At 55.2% G+C, this 9,426-nt stretch overlaps 1 protein-coding gene across 4 annotated transcripts in view; it reads right to left on the bottom strand.

The window, feature by feature from the left end:
* LOC116957890 (unconventional myosin-VIIa) overlaps positions 1–9,426 on the bottom strand; it is a 208,022-nt gene that overhangs the window by 62,372 nt on the left and 136,224 nt on the right. For all 4 annotated transcript variants that reach the window (XM_076054144.1, XM_076054143.1, XM_076054146.1 and 1 more), the window contains 2 exons: positions 6,922–7,029; positions 431–640 (listed from right to left, as the gene is read on the bottom strand). In XM_076054144.1, coding sequence (XP_075910259.1) covers positions 431–640; positions 6,922–7,029 — 318 coding nt within the window. The remainder of the gene's footprint in view (positions 1–430; positions 641–6,921; positions 7,030–9,426) is intronic.

Genomic DNA, 9,426 nt, shown 5'->3' with positions numbered 1-9,426 from the left:
GGGGAGACGTGGGGGGAGAGACGGGGGGAGAGGTGGGGGGAGAGACGCGGGGAAAGGTGGGGGGAGAGACGCGGGGAGACGTGGGGGGAGAGACGCGGGGAGAGGTGTGGGGAGAGACGCGGGGAGAGACGGGGGGAGACACGGGGGGAGGTGTGGGGAGAGACACGGGGAGAGGTGTGGGGGGAGGTGTGGAGAGAGACGCGGGGAGACGTGGGGGGAGGGGTGGGGGGAGTTGTGGGGAGAGGTGTGGGGAGGTGTTGGGAGAGACACGGGGAGAGGTGTGGGGGGGAGGTGTGGGGAGAGACACGGGGGGGGGGAGGTGTGGGGAGAGACACGGGGGGGGGGGAGGTGTGGGGGGAGACGCGGGGAGAGGTGTGGGGGGAGGTGTGGGGGGAGCTGTGGGGAGAGACACGGGGAGAGAGGCTCGCACCTCGAATCCGCAGGGCGGCTGTCCGTCGGTGCCAGGCGCGGTGGACGTGGCGCCCAGGAAGCCGAAGACGCGGTCCACCATGTCGGAGTCGCTGACGGGCTCGTTGCGCGAGCGCTCGTTCTGGAAGACTCGCTCCTTCTTCTGGCGCAGCTCCTCACGCTCGCGCACCGCTCGCTCCGCCTCCTCACGCGCCAGCTGCTCCAGTCGCTCCTGCTCGCGGGGGGGGGGGGCAGGTCTTGGTGAGTCAGGATGAGTTAGTCAGGGTGAGTCAGGGTGAGTTAGTCAGGGTGAGTCAGGGTGAGTTAGTCAGCTCCTCACGCTCGCGCACCGCTCGCTCCGCCTCCTCACGTGCCAGCTGCTCCAGTCGCTCCTGCTCGCGGGGGGGGGCAGGTCATGGTGAGTTAGGGTGAGTTAGGGTGAGTTAGTCAGGGTGAGTTAGGGTGAGTTAGTCAGGGTGAGTCAGGGTGAGTTAGTCAGGGTGAGTTAGTCAGGGTGAGTGAGTCAGGGTGAGTTAGGGTGAGTTAGTCAGCTCCTCACGCTCGCGCACCGCTCGCTCCGCCTCCTCACGCCCCAGCTGCTCCAGTCGCTCCTGCTCGCGGGGGGGGGGGGGGGGGGCAGGTCTTGGTGAGTCAGGGTGAGTTAGGGTGAGATAGTCAGGGTGAGTCAGGGTGAGTTAGTCAGGATGAGTCAGGGTGAGTTAGTCAGGGTGAGTGAGTCAGGGAGAGTGAGTCAGGGTGAGTGAGTCAGGGTGAGTTAGTCAGGGTCAGTTAGTCAGGGTGAGTGAGTCAGGGTGATTTAGTCAGGGTGAGTTAGTCAGGGTGAGTTAGTCGGGGTGAGTTAGTCGGGGTGAGTTAGTCAGGGTGAGTTAGTCAGGGTGAGTGAGTCAGGGTGAGTTAGTCAGGGTGAGTTAGTCAGGGTGAGTTAGTCAGGATGAGTGAGTCAGGGTGAGTTAGTCAGGGTGAGTTAGTCAGGGTGAGTGAGTCAGGGTGAGTTGGTCAGGGTGAGTGAGTAAGGGTGAGTGAGCCAGGGTGAGTGATTCAGGGTGAGTTAGTCAGGGTGAGTTAGTCAGGGTCAGGCACGGTGAGCCAGGGTGCGTTAGGCAGGGTGAGTTAGTCAGGGTGAGTTAGTCAGGGTGAGTTAGTCAGGGTGAGTTAGGCAGGGTGAGTGAGTCAGGGTGAGTTAGTCAGGGTGAGTTAGTCAGGGTGAGTTAGTCAGGGTGAGTTAGTCAGGGTGAGTTACGCAGGCAGGATGAGTGAGTCAGGGTGAGTGAGTCAGGGTGAGTGAGTCAGGGTGAGTTAGTCAGGGTGAGTTAGTCAGGGTGAGTTAGTCAGGGTGAGTCAGGGTGAGTGAGTCAGGGTGAGTTAGTCAGGGTGATTTAGTCAGGGTGAGTTAGTCAGGGTGAGTTAGTCAGGGTGAGTCAGGGTGAGTTAGGCAGGGTGAGTGAGTCAGGGTGATTTAGTCAGGGTGAGTTAGTCAGGGTGAGTTAGTCAGGGTGAGTGAGTCAGGGTGAGTTAGTCAGGGTGAGTGAGTCAGGGTGAGTTAGTCAGGGTGAGTTATTCAGGGTGAGTGAGTCAGGGTGAGTTAGTCAGGGTGTGTGAGTCAGAGTGAGTTAGTCAGGGTGAGTGAGTCAGGGTGAGTTAGTCAGGGTGAGTTAGTCAGGGTGAGTGAGTCAGGGTGAGTGAGTCAGGGTGAGTTAGTCAGGGTGGGTTAGTCAGGGTAGGTTAGTCATGGTGAGTTAGGCAGGCAGGGTGAGTGAGTCAGGGTGAGTTAGTCAGTGTGAGTTAGTCAGGGTCAGGCACGGTGAGCCAGGGTGAGTTAGGCAGGGTGAGTTAGTCAGGGTGAGTTAGTCAGGGTGAGTTAGTCAGGGTGAGTTAGGCAGGGTGAGTTAGGCAGGGTGAGTTAGGCAGGGTGAGTTAGTCAGGGTGAGTTAGTCAGGGTGAGTTAGGCAGGCAGGGTGAGTGAGTCAGGGTGAGTTAGTGAGGGTGAGTTAGTCAGGGTGAGTTAGTCAGGGTGAGTTAGTCAGGGTGAGTGAGTCAGGGTGAGTTAGTCAGGGTGATTTAGTCAGGGTGAGTTAGTCAGGGTGAGTTAGTCAGGGTGAGTTAGTCAGGGTGAGTTAGTCAGGGTGAGTCAGGGTGAGTGAGTCAGGGTGAGTTAGTTAGGGTGAGGCACGGTGAGCCAGGGTCAGTTAGTCAGGGTGAGTTAGTCAGGGTCAGTTAGTCAGGGTGAGATAGTCAGGGTGAGTCAGGGTGAGTTAGTCAGGATGAGTCAGGGTGAGTTAGTCAGGGTGAGTGAGTCAGGGAGATTGAGTCAGGGTGAGTGAGTCAGGGTGAGTTAGTCAGGGTGAGTGAGTCAGGGTGAGTTAGTCAGGGTGAGTCAGGGTGAGTGAGTCAGGGTGAGTTAGTCAGGGTGATTTAGTCAGGGTGAGTTAGTCAGGGTGAGTTAGTCGGGGTGAGTTAGTCAGGGTGAGTTAGTCAGGGTGAGTGAGTCAGGGTGAGTTAGTCAGGGTGAGTTAGTCAGGGTGAGTGAGTCAGGGTGAGTTAGTCAGGATGAGTGAGTCAGGGTGAGTTAGTCAGGGTGAGTTGGTCAGGGTGAGTGAGTAAGGGTGAGTGAGCCAGGGTGAGTGATTCAGGGTGAGTTAGTCAGGGTGAGTTAGTCAGGGTCAGGCACGGTGAGCCAGGGTGCGTTAGGCAGGGTGAGTTAGTCAGGGTGAGTTAGTCAGGGTGAGTTAGTCAGGGTGAGTTAGGCAGGGTGAGTGAGTCAGGGTGAGTTAGTCAGGGTGAGTTAGTCAGGGTGAGTTAGTCAGGGTGAGTTAGTCAGGGTGAGTTAGTCAGGGTGAGTTACGCAGGCAGGATGAGTGAGTCAGGGTGAGTGAGTCAGGGTGAGTGAGTCAGGGTGAGTGAGTCAGGGTGAGTTAGTCAGGGTGAGTTAGTCAGGGTGAGTCAGGGTGAGTGAGTCAGGGTGAGTTAGTCAGGGTGATTTAGTCAGGGTGAGTTAGTCAGGGTGAGTTAGTCAGGGTGAGTCAGGGTGAGTTAGGCAGGGTGAGTTAGTGAGGGTGAGTTAGTCAGGGTGAGTTAGTCAGGGTGAGTTAGTCAGGGTGAGTGAGTCAGGGTGAGTTAGTCAGGGTGATTTAGTCAGGGTGAGTTAGTCAGGGTGTGTGAGTCAGGGTGAGTTAGTCAGGGTGAGTGAGTCAGGGTGAGTTAGTCAGGGTGAGTTATTCAGGGTGAGTGAGTCAGGGTGAGTTAGTCAGGGTGTGTGAGTCAGAGTGAGTTAGTCAGGGTGAGTGAGTCAGGGTGAGTTAGTCAGGGTGAGTTAGTCAGGGTGAGTGAGTCAGGGTGAGTGAGTCAGGGTGAGTTAGTCAGGGTGAGTTAGTCAGGGTGGGTTAGTCAGGGTAGGTTAGTCATGGTGAGTTAGGCAGGCAGGGTGAGTGAGTCAGGGTGAGTTAGTCAGTGTGAGTTAGTCAGGGTCAGGCACGGTGAGCCAGGGTGAGTTAGGCAGGGTGAGTTAGTCAGGGTGAGTTAGTCAGGGTGAGTTAGTCAGGGTGAGTTAGGCAGGGTGAGTTAGGCAGGGTGAGTGAGTCAGGGCGAGTTAGTCAGGGCGAGTTAGTCAGTGTGAGTTAGTCAGGGTGAGTTAGTCAGGGTGAGTTAGTCAGGGTGAGTTAGGCAGGCAGGGTGAGTGAGTCAGGGTGAGTTAGTGAGGGTGAGTTAGTCAGGGTGAGATAGTCAGGGTGAGTTAGTCAGGGTGAGTGAGTCGGGGTGAGTTAGTCAGGGTGATTTAGTCAGGGTGAGTTAGTCAGGGTGAGTTAGTCAGGGTGAGTTAGTCAGGGTGAGTTAGTCAGGGTGAGTCAGGGTGAGTGAGTCAGGGTGAGTTAGTTAGGGTGAGGCACGGTGAGCCAGGGTCAGTTAGTCAGGGTGAGTTAGTCAGGGTGAGTTAGTCAGGGTGAGTTAGTCAGGGTGAGTTAGTCAGGGTGAGTTAGTCAGGGTGAGTTTGTGAGGGTGAGTGCGTCAGGGTCAGTTAGTCAGGGTGAGTTAATCAGGGTGAGTAAGTCAGGGTCAGTTAGTCAGGGTGAGTTAGTCAGGGTGAGTTTATCAGGGTGAGTTAGTCAGGGTGAGTTAGTGTGAGTTAGTCACGGTGAGTTAGTCAAGGTGAGTTAGTCAGGGTGAGGCACGGTGAGCCAGGGTGAGTTAGTCAGGGTGAGTTAGTCAAGGTAGGTTAGTCAGGGTGAGATAGTCAGGGTAGGTTAGTCAGGGTGAGTTAGTCAGGGTGAGTTAGTCAGGGTGAGTTAGTCAGGGTGAGTGAGTCAGGGTGAGTTAGTCAGGGTGAGTTAGTCAGGGTGAGTTAGTCAGGGTGAGTTAGTCAGGGTGAGTTAGTCAAGGTGAGTTAGTCAGGGTGAGGCACGGTGAGCCAGGGTGAGTTAGTCAGGGTGAGTTAGTCAGGGTCAGTTAGACAGGGTGAGTTAGTCAGGGTGAGTTAGTCAGGGTGAGGTAGTCAGGGTGAGTGAGTCAGGGTCAGTTAGTCAGGGTGAGTTAATCAGGGTGAGTTAGTCAGGGAGAGTGAGTCAGGGTGAATTAGTCAGGGTGAGTTAGTCAGGGTGAGTTAGTCAGGGTGAGTTATTTAGGGTGAGTTAGTCAAGGTGAGTTAGTCAGGGTGAGGCACGGTGAGCCAGGGTGAGTTAGTCAGGGTGAGTTAGTCAAGGTAGGTTAGTCAGGGTGAGTGAGTCAGGGTGAGTGAGTCAGGGAGAAAGAGTCAGGGTGAGTGAGTCAGGGTGAGTTAGTCAGGGTGAGTGAGTCCGGGTGAGTGAGTTAGGGTGAGTTAGTCAGGGTGAGTTAGTCAGGGTGAGTTAGTCAGGGAGAGTGAGTCAGGGTGAGTGAGTCAGGGTGAGTTAGTCAGGATAACTGAGTCAGGGTGAGTAAGTCAGGGTCAGTTAGTCAGGGTGAGTTAGTCAGGGTGAGTTTATCAGGGTGAGTTAGTCAGGTTGAATTAGTCAGTGTGAGTTAGTCACAGTGCGTTAGTCAAGGTGAGTTAGTCAGGGTGAGGCACGGTGAGCCAGGGTGAGTTAGTCAGGGTGAGTTAGTCAGGGTGAGTTAGTCAGGGTAGGTTCGTCAGAGTGAGTTAGTCAGGGTGAGTTAGTCAGGTTGAGTTAGTCAGGGTGAGTTAGTCAGGGTGAGTGAGTCAGGGTGAGTTAGTCAGGGTGAGTTAGTCAGGGTGAGTTAGTCAGGGTGAGTGAGTCAGGGTGAGTTAGTCAGGGTGAGTTAGTCAGGGTGAGTTAGTCAGGGTGAGTGAGTCAGTGTGAGTTAGTCAGTGTGAGTTAGTCACAGTGAGTTAGTCAAGGTGAGTTAGTCAGGGTGAGGCACGGTGAGCCAGGGTGAGTTAGTCAGGGTGAGTTAGACAGGGTCAGTGAGTCAGGGTGAGTTAGTCAGGGTGTGTGAGTCAGGGTCAGTTAGTCAGGGTGAGTTAGTCAGGGTGAGTTAGTCAGGGTGAGTTAGTCAGGGTGAGTGCGTCAGGGTCAGTTAGTCAGGGTGAGTTAATCTTGGTGAGTTTGTCAGGGTGAGTGAGTCAGGGTGAGTTAGTCAGGGTGAGTTAGTCAGGGTGAGTGCGTCAGGGTCAGTTAGTCAGGGTGAGTTAATCAGGGTGAGTTAGTCAGGGTGAGTGAGTCAGGGTGAGTGAGTCAGGGTGAGTTAGTCAGGGTGAGTGAGTCAGGGTGAGTTAGTCAGGGTGAGTGAGTCAGGGTGAGTTAGTCAGGGTGAGGCACGGTGAGCCAGGGTGAGCCAGGGTGAGTGAGTCGTGATGAGTCATGGTGGCCCGTGGTGAGCCAGGATGAGCAAGTCAGGGTGAGTGAGTCAGGGTGAGTTAGTCAGGGTGAGTCAGGGTGAGTCAGGATGAGCCAGTCGGGGTAAGTCAGTCAGGGTGATTCAGTCGTGGTGAATCATGGTGATCCAGGGTGTGTGAGTGAATGAGGGTGAGTCGTGGTGAGCCAGAGTGAGTGAGTGAGGGTTAGTCGTGGTGAGTTGTGGTGAGTGAGTGAGGGTGAGTCGTGGTGAGTCGTGGTGAGTGGTGGTGAGTCGTGGTGAGTGGTGGTGAGTCGTGGTGAGTGGTGGTGACCCACGCGTGCTGTGTGAGTGAGTGACGGTGAGTCGTGGTGAGTCGTGGTGAGTGGTGGTGAGTGGTGGTGAGTCGTAGTGAGTGGTGGTGAGTCGTGGTGAGTGAGTGGTGGTGAGTGGTGGTGAGTGGTGGTGAGTCGTGGTGAGTGGTGGTGAGTGGTGGTGAGTGGTGGTGAGTCGTGGTGAGTCGTGGTGAGTGGTGGTGAGTGGTGGTGAGTCGTGGTGAGTCGTGGTGAGTCGTGGTGAGTGGTGGTGAGTGGTGGTGAGTGGTGGTGAGTCGTGGTGAGTCGTGGTGAGTGGTGGTGAGTGGTGGTGAGTCGTGGTGAGTCGTGGTGAGTGGTGGTGAGTGGTGGTGAGTCGTGGTGAGTGGTGGTGAGTCGTGTGAGTCTGCACCTGGTGCTTGCGCTCGGCCTCCTGCTTAGCGCGCTTCACACTCATCTCCTTCCTCAGTCGCTCCTCCTCGGCCAGCCGCTGAGTCTCTGCCTCCACGCGTCGCTTGTACTGGCGCAGCACACTCACCACACTCACTCACCACACTCACTCACCACACTCACTCACCACACTCACTCACCACACTCACTCACCACACTCACCACACTCACTCACCATACTCACCACACTCACTCACCACACTCACTCACCACACTCACCACACTCACCACACTCACTCACCACACTCACTCACCACACTCACTCACCACACTCACTCACCATACTCACCACACTCACTCACCACACTCACTCACCACACTCACTCACCACACTCACTCACCACACTCACTCACCACACTCACCACACTCACTCACCACACTCACCACACTCACCACACTCACTCACCACACTCACTCACCACACTCACTCACCATACTCACTCACCACACTCACTCACCACACTCACTCACCACACTCACTCACCACACTCACTCACCACACTCACCACTCTCACTCACCACACTCACCACACTCACTCACCACACTCACTCACCACACTCACTCACCACACTCACCACACTCACCACACTCACCACACTCACTCACCACACTCACTCACTCACCACACTCACCACACTAACCACACTCACTCACCACACTCACTCACCACACTCACTCACCACACTCACTCACCACACTCACTCACCACACTCACCACACTCACTCACCACACTCACCACACTCACTCACCACACTCACTCACCACACTCACTCACCACACTGACCACACTCACTCACCACACTCACCACACTCACTCACCACACTCACTCACCACACTCACTCACCACACTCACCACACTCACTCACCACACTTACTCACCACACTCACCACACTCACCACACTCACTGACCACACTCACTCACCACACTCACCACACTCACCACACTCACTCACCACACTCACCACACTCACTCACCACACTCACCACACTCACTCACCACACTCACTCACCACACTCACTCACCACACTCACCACACTCACCACACTCACTCACCACACTCACTCACCACACTCACCACACTCACAACACTCACTCACCACACTCACCACACTCACTCACCACACTCACTCACCACACTCACTCACCACACTCACCACACTCACTCACCACACTCACTCACCACACTCACTCACCACACTCACTCACCACACTCACCACACTCACCACACTCACTCACCACACTCACTCACCACACTCACCACACTCACCACACTCACTCACCACACTCACTCACCACACTCACTCACCACACTCACCACACTCACTCACCACACTCACCACACTCACTCATCACACTCACCACACTCACTCACCACACTCACTCACCACACTCACTCACCACACTCACCACACTCACTCACCACACTCACCACACTCACTCACCACACTCACTCACCACACTCACTCACCACACTCACTCACCACACTCACCACACTCACTCACCACACTCACTCACCACACTCACTCACCACACTCACTCACCATACTCACTCACCACACTGACCACACTCACTCACCACACTCACTCACCACACTCACTCACCACACTCACTCACCACACTCACCACACTCACTCACCACACTCACCACACTCACCACACTCACTCACCACACTCACCACACTCACTCACCACACTCACCACACTCACTCACCACACTCACTCACCACACTCACCACATTCACTCACCACACTCACTCACCACACTCACTCACTCACCACACTCACTCACCACACTCACTCACCACACTCACCACACTCACTCACCACACTCACTCACCACACTCACCACACTCACCACACTCACTCACCACACTCACCACACTCACTCACCACAATCACTCACTCACTCACCACACTCACCACACTCACTCACCACACTCACTCACCACACTCACCACACTCACCACACTCACTCACCACACTCACTCACCACACTCACCACACTCACTCACCACACTCACTCACCACACTCACTCACCACACTCACCACACACACTCACCACACTCACTCACCACACTCACCACACTCACTCACCACACTCACCACACTCACTCACCACACTCACCACACTCACTCACCTCACTCACCACACTCACCACACTCACCACACTCACTCACCACACTCACTCACCACACTCACTCACTCACCACACTCACTCACTCACCACACTCACCACACTCACTCACCACACTCACCACACTCACTCACCACACTCACTCACCACACTCACTCACCACACTCACCACACTCACTCACCACACTCACCACACTCACTCACCACACTCACCACACTCACTCACCACACTCACTCACCACACTCACCACACTCACCACACTCACTCACCACACTCACTCACCACACTCACTCACCACACTCACCACACTCACCACACTCA

The sequence above is a fragment of the Petromyzon marinus genome, chromosome 64, assembly GCF_048934315.1.
Source record: "Petromyzon marinus isolate PM22_M1 ecotype Great Lakes invasive population chromosome 64, UKy_Petmar_22M1.pri1.0, whole genome shotgun sequence".
Lineage (NCBI taxonomy): Eukaryota > Metazoa > Chordata > Hyperoartia > Petromyzontiformes > Petromyzontidae > Petromyzon > Petromyzon marinus.
Note: the sequence above shows the minus strand (reverse complement) of the source record. Positions and strands in the feature narration are given on the sequence as shown.